Genomic DNA, 16521 nt, shown 5'->3' with positions numbered 1-16521 from the left:
AAAATTCTGCTATGTTCTGTTAAAAAAAGGATATATGTGCATATCTGACAACATGCTGATCCTGTTATAAATCAATATAGAAGTTACAGGCCAATATCAGGCAGGTAACACTGGTCAACCAAAATATCAGTCAGGCTCCATTATAGAGCAGTGTAGTCTATGCACCAATCTGATACCACATCATCTATTAGCCCCAGTAGTGTCACAGGGTTTAACTTTAGCCTGGCCATATCAGATTGATGTGCAACATTCAGGTATCAGAACAGGCATTGGGAAGGAAAAAATGGTATCTCTAAATGATTTAACACTATTACACTGATCCACTAATGGTGGTAAGACACCAAAAAACATAACATAAATATAAGCATGCAGGTGCTGAAAAGAAATTGTTAAAGGACCAGTGCATAAGATTTGGGGCAATCTATGAATATGCTACAGAATATGGCAAAAATGAAATATAATCTACAGAAGTAAGTTTTCATTAGTGTATAATCACCAAAAAATAATAATTGTTGTGTTTTCGTTACTGGAATGAGAGGTCCTAATCCATGGAGGCCACCATGTTGCACTACCATGTTTCTATCATAGCCCCGAACAGACATATCAAACACTGGCTCTAGATAAGAGCCCTCTGTGTTTTTCACGGCCACTGTAGGTTCTCCTACATGCTTGGCAGCGGTGGGTGAGATGAGGTCTTTGTAATCTGCAAGCTCACTACTAGAAGGCACTAAATGCTATATAGTACATCTTTAAGCCTCAAGGATGCACATAACACATTTTGGTGAATAACATGCAAACAAAAGTGTTGTTTCTTTTGCAAGAAAACTCAACAGTGCACCTTTAAATAACAGTACTTCCACTCTAGTAAGAGAATATTCTAAGACTCTATCAACCACTCTGTATAACTATGTAAAGAGTTTTGGTTTTGAGAGCTCCCACATGTGAAAGAATAAAAAGGCCTTACCTCTCTGTGCTGGAATATGCTTTGGACTTCTGTATGCCACTGTTAGAAGCCTTCTCCCTTTCTGTTCCCTTTTTGTCCGATGATTTCTCTATTTGGGAAGAACAAGAGGGAAAAGGAAGATTGAGGACATGTTTGTTTAGTTTACTTATCTAAAGCATAAAGGTAAATGTCAGCATCACAGTTCTGCACCACATCCGTCCGAACAGCCTGCACTATGAATCACATATTAACATCTTGCTTTTGCCACTGAAGACTTTGTGCCACTCTGTCTTGGTAAAGCCCTCCCATTACCGCTGACTGAAAATCTGCCCTAGGTATTTACAGGCAGGGACAGCTCACTCTAATAAGACAGAACCCTGCCCTGAGTAAACTGATATTTCAACCCTTTATTAACCGATAGAGAGAATAAAATAAAAGTAATTGTGACTAAGAATAAACACAAACATGCAGAGTAAGACAAGTCAATCAAAAAATGCCATGTCAGGGCTCAGTTGTTGTGGTCAAACGACTGTGGCCATCTTTTGCAGTTGGTTACAGTTATTGCATCTTAAGTAGCTGGCTTTAATGGACGAGTGTGAAGTATGAGACAGCATGGCCCCTGTCCCCCTGCAGCTTGGCAGGGAACACAGCTGGCTCCTCTGAAAGGGAAAGTCAGATTCTTTGAGCAGGAAATTTAACTCTACAAAGTTAGACCAGCCTACATCATGAGTGCACCTGACAAAAAGCACTGCTTAATGATAATAAAGATGAGATATATCCTGCAAGAAAACCTAATAGGCTTTCATTTTTTTATTTTTTTTAATTCCATCAAGTAAAGCTCATATCACACAACCAGTACAGCATGCTTTATTCACATTTATGGCTATCTTGCCTCCATCAGGGTGGTGCCTGAGGCAGTTTCTGGTTTCCTTAGACTGGTAATACATACAAAACTTTACAGACACTGTTTTCTTCAAATGCACTATTTCTTAATTGTATTACTACATAATTTTCTGACATTTTTAGCATGAACTAAGGGTCAGGGAATTTTGTAAATAGTATATTTAAAGAAAAAGATGTCTGTAAATGTTTGATGAATAAAGCATAGTGTACCGGAGAAAATTTGGTGACATGTTTTCATTTGTGTGGACTAATGCTCACACTGCTCCGCACCTCACTGTGTTTGTGCTCTCAAACATAAATTTACATTTTTTATTAACATGATGACCTGTACTTCCAAACTGGGAGTCAATTTGCCTCTTAAAATCTTACCAGAATGTGATGCATTTGTTTTCTTATCTGTTTGTTTGCAGCATGCGACAGAAGAACTCTATGGCTCCAATTCACTGACATTAAGTGACGGTATATGAGTCTGCAATACTACCACTAACATCATGCAACAGTTTCAAAACAGGGTCACAAAGGTCAAGAAATAGAACAGAGAGGTAATACAGCTGTTAAACACAGAGAGTGGGACATTAAAAAAATAAATCTTATTACCTTAAAGGTAAAATAAGTCTGAACTAAACTAACAAATCTTTACCAATCCCAAAAGCACAATTTGTCTTACAAAGGTATAGATTGTTTAAGTTTATGTCTAATGCAGCACCAAAGTCTGACTAAGTTTAAAAACAAAAGTACTTGTTTTATCATTATTGCTACAGAGGGAATAAAACAATTTCTCTCCTGAATCTTTGTTTTAAAAAGAAAATGTTCTCATCTCTCCAACGTAACAAAGATAACAAATTGTGACCTCAGTATACCAGACTCTGAGAAAAGGTCAACAGGTCAGAAATGGTTACCCTGTTTGTTTCATTTTGGACATTTTCTAAGTACAATGAGAATTTCCAATAGCACTAGTAGGCTACATTCCATAAGAGTCAGTGGGCAGACAACATTATTTTTGGCTGCACCTTTATTTTAGAAAGGAAGTGTTCTCAACACTTCATCTTAACTAAGAAAACAGGCTGTGACCTCAGCATACCAAATTCTGACTAAAGGTCAACGTGTCAGACATGCTAATGCTTTTTGTTTCATTTTGTACATTTTCTAAAAAATGAAACATGAACAAAATGAAAGGTTGGGCTACACAACATCGATAAGCAACATTTAAAAAAAAAACACTTCAAAACCACCGGCTTTGCTGTTTGCGTAAACAGGAAAAGAAAAAGAAGATGGCCCTTTGTTTGACTGAGAAAACCACCAGCAAACTGTGAAATGCTTTTTGAAGTGAACACAGGACTGCTATATTTGAGACAGTGAAAATCTCCTAATGCACAAAACCCTTCACTTAACTGTCAAACTGACTCAGAGTTAACCTATGAAATAAAGAGATCTCCAGAGTATTAGTAACACTACCCTTTGGCCTGCAAGGACTCATGCTGATTGACTAAACACGAGCCATTAGAGGATGGTTTATTCCTATTTAATAGTTCTCCTTTATAACCTTATTGGATAGTAAATTCAGTGTTCATTCTAAACTGCTCTGAATGTCAAGTATATCAAAGTGATATAAAATATAAGATGACATAAGAGTGCTACATTTTTCTCAGTGAACTACACAGTATGTGGAAAAAGCAGAACAGCAATGAAACAATAAACATTATACTCCATAATACTGAGATTCTCATTGTAAAGGTAATGTAAGCTTGCAAAACAAGAATTTAAAAAAAATCCAGAGGCTTGATTTGCACATACTACAGTTGCAACGTTTATATTTTCAACCAGTTGAAAACATTCATCAATTAATCATTAATAATACTAAGATACAAAACACATGACTAGCACATACTTACTATCAGAAAATATTAACATATACAGTCTCAGATCAATAATAAGGTAAATGTACCTGCTTGAGATGTCAGTAAATAAACTGGTGACTGTTCACTATTATCTCTGCCCCGTTGAAGACAGTTATGCCACAAGTCTAGTTGAAAAATATGGCAGACAAATTTTTGGTGCTGCTTCTTTCACCTTAAGGCTGCCTACTAAACTTTACACTTTTGTAATGCTTAGACCTGCAATGATTAATTGATTAGTTCTCATGAATCACCAATTATTAATCAGTCATTTGCCATTCAAACAGAAAAATTCTCTGATTCCAACTTCTTTAATGCAGATATTTTCTTGATTAACTGCTTCTCTTTGACAGCAAACTGAATATCTTTGGACTGAACAAAACATTTGAGAACATCAGCTTGGGCTTTTTGAAACACTTATCAACATTTTTAACCATTGTATAACATTTTATAGACCAAGTCATGATTAATTCGAAATAAAATTGATAGATTATTCAGCTATGAAGTTGAGGTCATAAGCTGCATCCTTGCAATCACTCATTTAACACACAGTGAACTAAGCCTTACCAATACTGCAACTCTTGTTTTTAAAAACTAGCACCTGAATGTGGCCCTACCCCCACAGGGGTCTTGTGTGTGTGAGCAGCTCAGTTATTATATTACATGACATATTTTACATTCCTGAACACGCTTTAGTATTCTTAACCAGCTAAAGAGCTTAAATAAACTGTGGAGGGAGTTGCATGAAGTCTGACTAAAACTGAAATTTCACAAAGCAACACCTTTTAATCTGCAGTTAACCATAAATGCCAAGTTGCTATATCAGGTCTCAAACCATTCAGAATTAAAACTGCCATACCTTTTTAACTACAACTGCACAAAGGTCGACAATTACACAACTTCCCCTTGTGTCTGAAAACTATAATAAGGTAATAAACTGCATAGGAACTTTTTGAGTGATTTCTTTTTATTCTCAACTATAAATCTATAGTTACTGATTTGAAAATCTGTTCCTCCTGCCTTCATAAAACGCTTGAATGATTTGGCGCTGGATAACAGAGAAGCTTTTTTCACAAGTGAAGGTACAGATAAACACCTTTATCTCACTTGAGAGGCGGTATGAATAAAGTTTGAAGACAACTGATTTAGCTAAAGCTAGCAGGCTAAGGGGATGAGCCACAAGCTAAAGTCTCTCAATCTGCAAACAAACAGCCAGATAATAAAGCAGCAAACTGACTAAGAAGCAAGACAAACACGGTGTCTAAATGAATGACACAAGTCTGCGTCACTAAAATACGTTATTACAACATCAACCACAGCAGGTGTGTCATTTTCTGTCACATAGAGACCACTAACCAACAACATGGACATTAGAGAGTTAGCCATTACTGATGATAGTGTATCAACCATTGACGTTACGTGGGCTTCAAAGTAAAGCTAGCTTCATAATTAGACAGCAACAAACAACATTAGGTTAACACTACTACTAGGTTCTCAAAGTATAACATTATTCCGACTCACTAACACTGGCCCTCTAAACTGGCTAATCTGGCTAAAGTTAGCTCATTTGAAATAAGAACTACTACTAGCGTTACCTGTAGACGCTATCATGCTAGCAAGCTAATTAGCCAGGCTGGACCGAATGCTACAGGGCTAGCGTTATGCAATGGCGTTTCCTTTCGCCGCCTCGAAAATCAACAAACGTAGGAACATTTTTCATACCAGAGTCTCTCATCACCCTAGACATCTCCCTGCACCGCTCCCACGCATTCTGTGCACAAGAGCAACGTCCAGTCTGCTTGAGACCTGCCCATGCTAACGCTGTAGGAGGAGGAGTTTAGCCACCTTCCCCTGCTGCAGAGCCAACACAGGAGGCTGAACCAGCAAACAGATAAACCCACTACAGTATGTGAAATATGCAACAGGAAATGCTTCTTCACATCACATCAGGAAGTGGGGCTCGAGCACTTAAGGGGGACAAATGAAGTGTGTAAATAGCCTTTTTGTTTATATAACTGTGCAGCTTAAAGAATAATGACAGCAATGTCCTATATAACCTATTAAAACACTCTACTCACTCTGCTTAAATGTACATTAGATTTTGTTTTGCTCCACTGCATTTGCATACGTTTTACATGACGTTTGTATATGTTATTGTATGATATGCATATCATAAACAGCATGGCTCTAACACAGCATGCAAAAACATAATGAGCATGAAATCTGAATGAAATGGACCATCAACATGTAAGACAAATTACACATTTACGTATAAAGCATATAAATTGTACATTTCACAGTATGACTGATATCTCATGAAGAACCTTTTTGCAGTTTTTTTTTTATATGTGGTTGCCTTTCTGTGTATATTTTTAAATTATTTTATAGGTAGAAGCTACATTACTTTTCAAGGTAAAGTGGGTGCGATTTATGGGGATTTTTGGCAGAAAATGGCAGATAGGGAATATAATGTTGATAGGCATGTTTTGTTAGTCACCTTAACATAAAAATTGCTGTGTTTCAATATCCTTAAAATGATTCATTTATTTACGGAGGGCACAGGTGCTTCTCCAGTGAAGCCATCATGTTGCACCACCATCTGCTGTAAGTTCTACACGCTTGGAAGGGGAGAGCGAGACGTGTGTGCAGTCTAAACTAAATTCTACCCATGGCTGCTTTAAAACCCTCCACTGTTTTTTTTGGTTTTTTTTTTAAATTAACTCCTTATTCATCTAAGGCTCTGAACAAAGAGGATTATACTTTTGCTGTTTCACTTACACTGTTTGTATTTTATGTGCACCTGGCAGGGATTATGTGAGGCACTTAATCTAACTGCATTTATGTGGTATCAGAATAATTGGAAAAAGTTCCCAACTGAGAAAAGAAGAAAATGAAAAGGAGAACTGAATGCCCCCTCAAGTCATAACAACAACTTGGAAAGTTGGCTGAAATTTTGGTACATGATGGAGTTGTCTGTTGACGTCATATATGGAGAGACATATTGGACGAAAGGACATGGTTGATTGATAACTTTATATTAATTCAAGTATTACATGTCAACTTTTTACTCACATGTAATTTGTAATATTTCATTCTAAAAGTTATTTATTAGCAAGGAAAAGGTAAAAGAATATTTTAGTGGTTTTAGGGAATGCACTGATGCAGCGACAAGTCCGGGGCAGAATCACTTTTTAATAAATAATACTTCACTTAATACTTCAAACTGTTTCCGCAGACTTGGAACATACATCTTCACTAAGGATGCTAGTCTCAGTGCCATCAAGCCATCACCCAGATGCTACGACAAATGCAACAACAACAACAACAACAACTCTACCCTACCCTTTGTAGCATCCATGTTGTTTTCCGATTAAAACATAGAAGCTCGTGAACACACAGAAGTCATAAGAACAACTTCCCAACTTCAGAGGAGCTCATGAATGCAACATCACATTCTAGGTACATTAAGCCATTTACACATGTCATAGCAGGATAACCACAGGTGTTATTCATAAGGTTAATACTGACTGCATTTTTTTTTCTGGCAGGTCCATTACTCTGTTACACCTGTTTCTTTTCTGCTATGATGTATTGTGTTGTAAAAGTTCTTCGTCTAAATAGTGAGAGTTGCTAGTTCTCTGAAGAATTACCAAGACAGTGTGATGAATCAAATCTCTTTACTTCACGCAGCATGGAGATAAGACTCGAGCACAGTGTTCTCTGTAGGTCTTTCAGTGTCTTGCCTTATATACAAAAACAACAGTTGCTGATTCCATGACAATGCTGATTCAGTCATTCCTTCTTCAGATTTTAACAATGTGTAAGCACAGTAACTTTTCTGAGTACAATTTCCCTTTGATTTTACACTCAAACTTACAGTCAACTTCCTTCCTCACAACTTAGAGACAAACAATCCCATAATCAAAACACTGAACATTCATCAAAATCGTTCATCTTCCAAAAACGATTCAAAGATGACAGCACTCTTGAATATCTAATAGTTTCATTATTCTATATGCAAAGGTTTTTATTGACAGATTGATTGTTTATGTATCGTGTGTCATGTATGTGTCTCTTCTGTCTCAGATATTAAGACAGTAAAAACTTAAAAAAAAAAGATCAAAACATTTTTACCAATGATACTAATCAAACTTCCGTTCTGTTCTGTAAATTGTACATCTTGTGTCTTTCCCCACATGGCGCCATGCAGTTTATGAGAAAATTTGTTACAACTCATTTGCAAGTTGGGCCAACTGTGCTCAAAGGAAATGGAACTTGCAAAACCGCCCTGGTTTATGGTGCAACCTTTGATGTAGACCTTTATCTGCGTTTGGTTATCTGCGCTAAAAAAGGAGCAAACACTGAAGAGATAAAGAGGAGCATCTCCTGTCAACCACTCCACGGCAGACCTGCTGCAACCGAGTGACGTTAATTATACAAGAGGACGCTGGCTGTGAACTTCTACCAGCAGAAATAAGACGACAAACCTGTTTTCCGGTGCTGGCTGAGTTTAGTGAGTGTTGTGCCGAGAGGTGCAAGTGCTTGTTTGACAACTCCCTGGCCTCTGGTGCCTTTGTTGTATTTGTTGATCCACTCAAACTTTGGGACCTGTGTGGGAGACTTGCACACATCTGAAGAAAGACAGAGAAAGAGAATCAGAATTAGTTTTAATTTATGTTTTGATTTGTGAAATATGTTTTCATTTGTTTTAAAACGTGGAGAAGGTAGAGCAACAGAAATAGTAAGATTCACGTTAAGACACTACTTGAAGAGCATTTTTTAAAGTACCAGCTTTCTATTTCTTGGTCTCGTCGTGTAACTAACTTGAATGTGTTGCTCTCTACTGCTTTAAAGGTGAGTACAAGTTACAGGTGCTGCAGTGCATCAAAGAGATCTCACTTCTATCTGCTTACCTTTGCCATTTCTCACAGTCTTCCTTTTAACAACAGCATGTTGCAGGTCTTTTAATCTGTCCATCACTGGTTTCCCTCACCAGGTTAAAAGCCTTTGTGGCCCATCTTAGAGTACCACAAAAAACGTACCACACACAACATGTCAGCTTTGTCCATGTTCACTGTGAAAAATAGTGAACCAGTGGCGAAAATGACACATCCCTAACAAAGCAGACCGTCCATTAACCTCTCAGCCACCCGTTCCATTCAGATGAACAGGTTGTAGAAGGTAAAAAAGTAGCTCAACGGATGTATTAAAGAGGAAGTTACTTGTCCTTTTTAAACTGTTATCATCTTGTTCTTTTGAAAACGCTTGGTGTGACACAAACTACACACCATGCAAACTCCACCCCTTCTCGCTCTCCGTTTTTTTTGTCAGCCTTGCGTCATGTATACACACACTGACAGGTAAAGGACAACGCCAGTCTGTGGTTCTAAAATTGGTGTGAAAAAAAAGCTGTGAACCACAGCCACCAGTCCCTCGTGTGTATTTGTGTTTTTGAGTGTAATTTCCGGTGCACTATAATGTTAAATTTTAAGAATTAATGTACTGTCAGGTTTGCCACATAATGTCACCTCAAGGCAATTGCAAACTGGCTGAGCAGGTTTCCTCCAAAGAGATGTTTTAGAGCAGATAATTTATTCAACTGCATACCTTTGCGCCTCCTACTCTGCTCAAAAGAGAAAATCTAAAAATATGAACTGCTAACTCCAATTAATAAAGAAGCATGATTGTGCTGCTAGACTGCATGAATGACTAGAAGTTTCCACACATATCCTTGATTTTCACAGCATGATTATCACTGCTAGTGTCATGTCAATTAAATGCATTCAAGTTTAATTTACACATATTTTGGTCTATTTGTGTTTTTTAGCTATTATAATGATTAAAAACTGTGAAAATTTACTATTTCAGTGCCCTAATTTCATTTTATATAATACAGTTTATTGTTAAATTGTAAAATATCCTGCCTCCACTACATACTGTGTCTTTGCCACGCATCGAAATCACTTTGGAAAAAATGTGTGTTTATGTTTATATTCTACATTCGGTACATTATATTCTGTATAAAGAATATCCAAAAGTCCAGTATCAGTCGGGCCCTGAGTAACATATCATTTCATACAATACAGTTAGTTGAAGATTGAAACAGTGGCTGGCCTGGTTTGGCTCCATTCTCATGTGTCAGACATCTGTGAGATGTTGATGGGACTTTTCCCCTCTAAACTTTTCAGATGCTTTCATTTAAATAACCGTTTTCATCCCAGAGAGATCAGATTTTTTTTTTTAAAACTAACAATCAAAAATAAGATAAAAAAGTCCAAAATATTAATTGAAATTTATATAGCATAGATTTTTTTTTCTGGTATTTCGCCTGTTAATCATCTCATGACCCCTCTGATCTGTCTTGTTTATTTACTTTACTTAAGTAAGATCTTAAAACAATTAATTTAAGATTCACATTTTGAACTTCCTTCAAACTAAAAACTAAGAAAGAAGGAATATACTCTTACAGACATGTATATCTTGCAAGCCAAATGGCTTGTTGCTTTCTATTGGAAGAAAAATTAAAAAAGTATCAAAAACATGGATTAATGAAATGGCATCATAAATGGTATTAAAGAAGACAACTTAAGAAATCAGGAAACCTTTTATTACGTTCTTCAAAACTTAATAATGTATTATAAAATGATAAACATAATCACACTTAGTCTTCTAGTGAAGGGCTCACTGTATGGGTGAAACAGTCTCAGTAAAAAATAGAAAATGCAAGACTCCTTTAAAAACAATCACGGCACACTGTAAGGTTTGTAAAAAATTAAGATGCCTTTATTTTACATGGCAAAAAGAGTTAAAAATGACCAGTGTGTATCGACCGACACAGGCCTTCAACAGTGTCAGTCAGGAGCAACTTTCACACCTATGCTGTGTGACACAAATGATTTGAATCAGTAGTCATTCCCTGTCAAGATGCAAACCATCAAAAAAAGAAAGAAAATCTTATTCTTATTTTATTTTATTTATTTCACTTCCTTTCTTGTGTTTTTTTCTCCTTTCTTTCCTTTTTCACTGAGACTGTTTGATACATGCAATGAGCCCTTCACTAGAAGCAGGTACATAATCACCATTGAAACAAGAATTGGATTGAGCCTTGAGTTTAGACATAACTTTCATGTAGTTTTTCTTTCTTTTTTCTTATTTGTATTTTTTTTTTTTTGGTGCTACTGTGTTGTTGCTGTTTTTTGTGTGTTTATGTCATAAATTCTTGACTCTTTTGTTAGTACAATACAGTATTGTTTGTGATTTGTTTTTGTTTTACTTGAACGGTCGAGGTAGGTGGGTGGTGGGAGGGGGAACACTGTTTGTCCTTGTCATTTGTAGTGGTATAAGAAAACTAATAAACAGTGTTAACAACAGACTTTAAATGAACGGCTTTTTCTTGTAATGGAGTACTTATACATTGTGGTGTTGTTACTAAAGCTCTGAGTTTTTCTTCCATCAGTGGTTATGTGAATGCAGCTCATTCCTTTTCAAAAGTCCTTTCACAAACTTTCTACAGTTTTCCAAAGACTGTGAGGATGCTCAACGAAAGCGACGCCAGCTGGACGTCATGTAAACAGATCACATATGTTATGTCTGACTCACCACTCCACGCCCGGTTGACCTCGCCGAGGAAGCGCCGTGAGTGGGACCCAAAGGGAAGCCTGAGCTCTAACTCCTCCTCCCGGTAGTTTATTCTCACTCTGGTATCACCACCTATTATCAGATGAAGATGAAGAACACAAGGGAAAAAAAACGAGATGTGCAGTTTCACATGATGTATCAGTTACACGAGGTGTTATGGTTAGGCGGGCTAGAAATGAGGTCAACTCACCCACAACCGCAAGTTCTTCTGGTGAGGAGACTTAAAAAAAATGCAGAACGAGAAATGTGTCAGAGCACTTCAGAGAAGTTACCCACATTCCATCAGTTCACATGAAACAAGTTATCTTGAGGGACACGGTATCATCTGGCACCTTTTTTTATTTAATTGTCAGTCTGTTTGCAATGAGGAGCTGCTCACCCTCCACAACAGCAAAGTCAAACGAGATGGGTACGATGTCCTCCAGTGACACGTCATCAGCAGTAATGGCCATCCTTCGATGGGTATAAATAAAGATTCTACAAAATATTACAAGACATTTTAATTATACAGATTAAATTTTAAGATACATCTTCAGTAGTACTGTATAAGTACAATATAACATATATACAAGCCAGTACAAAAGCCTTGCTGCTCTGCAGTAAATACTACTGTTCGATATAATATATAATTATGGTTACTGTGTCAGACGGGCTGATCCAACTCTGTGGTCATTTTCAAGTCCAGTTTGCAGTGTTGCGTTGGATTGCGTAATGCTGTCACCTCCCTCTTCACACGAAATTACATGGTTCAGTCACACACATTAAAACTTTTTTACATTATTAAAACTCACGCATGTTCTTGCGTAGACTCCACCAATCCCAGCAGTCTGCTCTCTCTGATGTCATCGAAGACGACATCACATTGGACAGCATGTTTACAGTTCAGTTAAGGATGTATAGTGGAAATGTGTTTTCTCAGCAGCACCTTTAAAATGTCACCAGGAGATACGACTTTCCTCACAGCTCTCTTTCAACTAATATTTTGGGTACAATGGGCAACATTAAAAGTTTTTGTTTCCTGTAACTATTTAAATGTAACTAAGCACACTTAGTTCGCCACTTCTCGTTTAGTACCTCCACTTTATAATACTGACGCTTCGTTTCATGGGGAAATATTGTGCCTTTCACTTGACTACATTTCTCTGAAGTCTGTGGTTACTTTACAAAGTAATCATTTACATATTACGTGGTTAACCACATGAAACATTAAAATGCTGTTAACTAAATGCAGTTCAGCTACATTCAGATCTCAGTAGCTTTTCCAGTAGTTAACTACTTTGGCTCACATAGTGCAGGTACTTAATTACAAACTACACATTAATAATATTATGATGTCTGTTCCCATTGTAGTACAGCACAATGCCACAGCTCGTTTGCCACCTGCTATATGATTAATTTAAATTTTGATCATCCTGTCCTTAAAACACATCCTTGGGCTGCCTACATGAGGACTGGCCTGTCCTAAATCAAACATACTTAAACTTTACCCACCGTCAGTTCAGTTGTACCTCTGTGTAGCAGTAATAGTCCAGACTCAGATTGCGATCATCTCTCATGATGTAGTTGTGTACTGTATTTGAATTCATTACTGAAAGCTGTTTTTTTTCATTTGACAACCTATTTTTTGTGAATAGTCAAACGACCAGTGGCATCTAGCGGTGAGCTTGCAGATTACCACCAATGAATACCACTCCTCTCACCCTCCCCTTCCAAGCATGTCTGACAGACTGTGGTGGCCAGGAAACTCTTGAAAATCGCCTAAGGCTATATCTAGAGCAATACTTTTGTCCATTCTGGGCCACTATAGAAACATTACCCTCTGTGGGTGTAAATATTATTCAATTTTAAGGTAACAAAAACCCAACAATTCTTATTTTCAGGTGATGATACATGAAAACACAGATATGAATATTATATTCCATTTCTGACAATAGATCCTTGTAAATCTTACACGGTGAACCTTGAAGATATAGTGACACTATTTTTCACTGTGAAGAAGAAAGTAGTTTGTTAAACTTCAGTTTTAAAATAGTTTCCTCGACACTGATTATATAAAAGCCTCATATAACACTGAAATGGTGTACTTTTATTTTTTTATATACTTTTACGCATGTGTTCCTGGTAATACCTTACTTTAATTTAAGTAATATCACCAGTGAAGGACTTTTTGTTCTACTTCTACTATTTCTCTGCCTTTTATTGGCTCGTTTATTCTGTTATTTTCTATTAAATTATTTGTATATCCCCTTTATTTTTCTATTGTCTTGTTTTGTCTGGTGTTTGGTAATGCCACACCGTAAAGCACTTTGAGTCGCATGCTATAAAAGATGTTATATAAGTAACAATAATAATGATAATAATAATACTTTAACAATATTAACACGTCTTCCACCACTGTCTATAACGAGAGAGCAGCTGCTGAAGTGAAACAAAGCTGCCATCTTGTGGTTGAAAGCTGTTTCTACAAAACTTGGATCAGATCCTTAGGAAGTCACACCCGAATAAATCTACACTTGTGCTGTAAAACAACGTGCACAGTAAACACACAGTCTAGATTTAAATCACAGCCTTGGCGCGGTTGTTCTGTTTGTTCAGACAGATGTCAACCACGAGAGCTTCAGTCTTACTGCAGGCCTCTGCTGTTCCTCAAATCGTGTTAGGTCAACAAAGTTTGAAGGAGGTGTAATCCTCCGTTTAAAAGTGCCGATACTCTTCAAACCAGCTCCCGAAAAGGATACTATGGCGCAGTTTTCTTCCTTTTCCAAAGTTTCTTGAATTGCGATGGACTGATCCATACCGGAGACAGTTCGTGACAGTTCGTGCCCTCGCGCTCAGTTCCCGCACGAAAATACCCGCAGGAGTTTCTCCTGTTTATTTCTCTCTCGGGTGAAAGGGACGCTTCAGGAGCTCCGTGTTGTAATCCGACATTATTCCCTCTCTCGATCCAGATGTCTGTCCCTCTTCTTCCTCTTCTTCTTCCTCCTCCACCGCTGGCCCGACCCAGAGTCTGCCACGCACTGAGCCCGAATCACTCTGCGTGCACCCGCGGTGACGTCACATCTGGGCTGTCAGCGGCAGCTCAGTTTGGTCTGGATTTATTCAGGCCTCAGGCCGGTGATCCGAAGAGGATTAGCTCCTACAATAGACTATCAAGTGGTTCTACAAAGTTGTATCAAAGCTTTCGAACAAGTTTAATGAGCCATCAGGTCAACAGTTTGAGTGGTCTTTTGTTGGAGTGGAGACAGCTGGGTACAAATACTTTGTTACTGTAGAGTACTTAGGTAGATTTTTCAGCCATTAGTAATTTTCTTGAGTATTTATTCTTTTTTACAACTTTTTACTTATACTTGCTACATTTTAACACAAATATATGTACTTTCCACTACTCACAGTTTCAAAACAGGCTAGTTACTTAATGCATCTGGGTGGAATTATTGATTATTTTTAGTTTGCTCAGCTTTCCCAACATCAAAAAACCAATTCCAATCTAAATGACAACACATACAAAAGATGATTCCGTCAGTTAAGATGTAACAAGACAAAAAAAGGACATAACAAGACGAAAAAAATGTAACTAGAAAAAAAAATAGAAGAAAAAACATAAGAAGACAAAAAAGACATAGTAAGTCTGAAAACAGTATTAGACAGAAAAGAAACAAGATGGAAAAATGTAACAGATGGGAAACGTAACAAGGCAAAAAACAATATAAAACACATAAGACAATAAAAACATAAAAGACAAAAAGATGCAAGAAGACAAAAAGACGTAACACATCAACAAATGACACAACAAAGTGACAAATAAATATAAAAAAGTACAACAGAAAGATGTAACAAAATGAAAAATTATGTAATAAGATACAAAACATATAACAAGACAAACAGCGTAAAAAGTCTAAAAAGTATATAACACGGGGCAAAAAAGACCTAACAAGATAAAAATGACATACAATACACAACACTAAAAACTACGTAAAAGACATAACAAGATAAAAACGTATCACGATGAAAAAGATGTCATGAGATGAAACAGATAAGAGATGGAGGATTGACTAGAGAAAAGGTGAGGTTCAGTTAACTTTGCTCTAAAACAGAAAATAGGAATGTCCTTCAGTGGGCGAATTTTACTTTAATACTTTGACTACATTTCAGAGCCTATACTTTTCCACTTTACATGAATAAAGAAGTTGAATCAGTATTTCTTGTTTGTTTTCTTTTAAAGAATGTGTGGGTTGTTGCCATCTCTGGTAACACATTTATTCAGCTCGACAAAACAGGGGCATATTGCTTTCCTGTGCCAATTTTGTTGCTCAATAGTGAACTTTGTTATTTGCAATAGACCAAAAATAGATGAACTGACATCATACTGGGATGAATTTTAGCCCAGACCCAGTTTTGACCTTGTTCGGCATAAATCTCAATAAGTCATCTGCCTAATGGAATTGAACAAAATCTGATTCTGATCATTATAGCCACAGTATTGATGTATCAAATATCTCATTGTTCATATATTAGAGAAAATGTATATATCAAGATATCAGCATGATTGATTCATCAACAGTCATGCAGGGAGAAATGTTAATGTCGTAAAATAGAGAAAATACTCAATTTTTATTTTCTATTATTATTATTATTATTTTAATGTATTTAATGCAGCAAAAGCAAAAGTACTTGTTCTGCAGTAAAATGTCCCCCGTGGCTCATATTTTATTGTATATGATGTTATTAAATTGTCGGTAAAGATGCAGGTAGCGTTATCTGTTGTAGATGACACTGGCTTTTAGCTGCTGGGTGCAGTTAGGACCCTTTGGAGGGCCCCTCAAAAGGGCCAGTTAGCCTAAGGTTGAAGGGAAGTAGGCTACTTCAAAAAGTAATTCACAGGACTTTAAGATTCATAATAAAACTGACTCACCTGAACATTCATTTGTACATGTAGTTTATTAGATTTATTTAAATTTTAGGCAAAAAATCTCTTCATTTTCCTTATATTTCATACAGAACACAGAACTAGAATAAACTGTAACAATTCTGATGTCATTATACATTTAAATGATGCCGTTATACCTTAAAATATACTTTGTAAACCACACAGTAGACATCCAACTCACGCTTCACAAAAGAAAAAAACAAAAAAAAGGTTAC

At 36.8% G+C, this 16521-nt stretch overlaps 1 protein-coding gene across 4 annotated transcripts in view; it reads right to left on the bottom strand.

The window, feature by feature from the left end:
• inpp5b (inositol polyphosphate-5-phosphatase B) overlaps positions 1-14274 on the bottom strand; it is a 32472-nt gene extending 18198 nt beyond the window's left edge. The window contains exons 1-7 of one of the 4 annotated variants that reach the window (XM_084727083.1): positions 14119-14274; positions 12171-12251; positions 11759-11856; positions 11570-11599; positions 11341-11451; positions 8229-8372; positions 965-1052 (exon numbers count right to left, since the gene is read on the bottom strand). In XM_084727083.1, coding sequence (XP_084583209.1) covers positions 965-1052; positions 8229-8372; positions 11341-11451; positions 11570-11599; positions 11759-11856; positions 12171-12251; positions 14119-14174 — 608 coding nt within the window. In that variant the 5' untranslated portion in view covers positions 14175-14274. Of the gene's footprint in view, positions 1-964; positions 1053-5336; positions 5371-5463; positions 5612-8228; positions 8373-8654; positions 9011-11340; positions 11452-11569; positions 11600-11758; positions 11857-12170; positions 12252-14118 lie in introns of those variants that run through there. The other 3 variants (XM_084727080.1, XM_084727081.1, XM_084727082.1) reach the window with 3 other exon arrangements.
• Between the last annotated feature and the right edge of the window lie 2247 nt (positions 14275-16521).

This window comes from Lutjanus erythropterus, chromosome 9, assembly GCF_056507025.1.
Source record: "Lutjanus erythropterus isolate fLutEry1 chromosome 9, fLutEry1.hap2, whole genome shotgun sequence".
In the NCBI taxonomy this organism is placed as follows: Eukaryota; Metazoa; Chordata; class Actinopteri; order Lutjaniformes; family Lutjanidae; genus Lutjanus; species Lutjanus erythropterus.
Note: the sequence above shows the minus strand (reverse complement) of the source record. Positions and strands in the feature narration are given on the sequence as shown.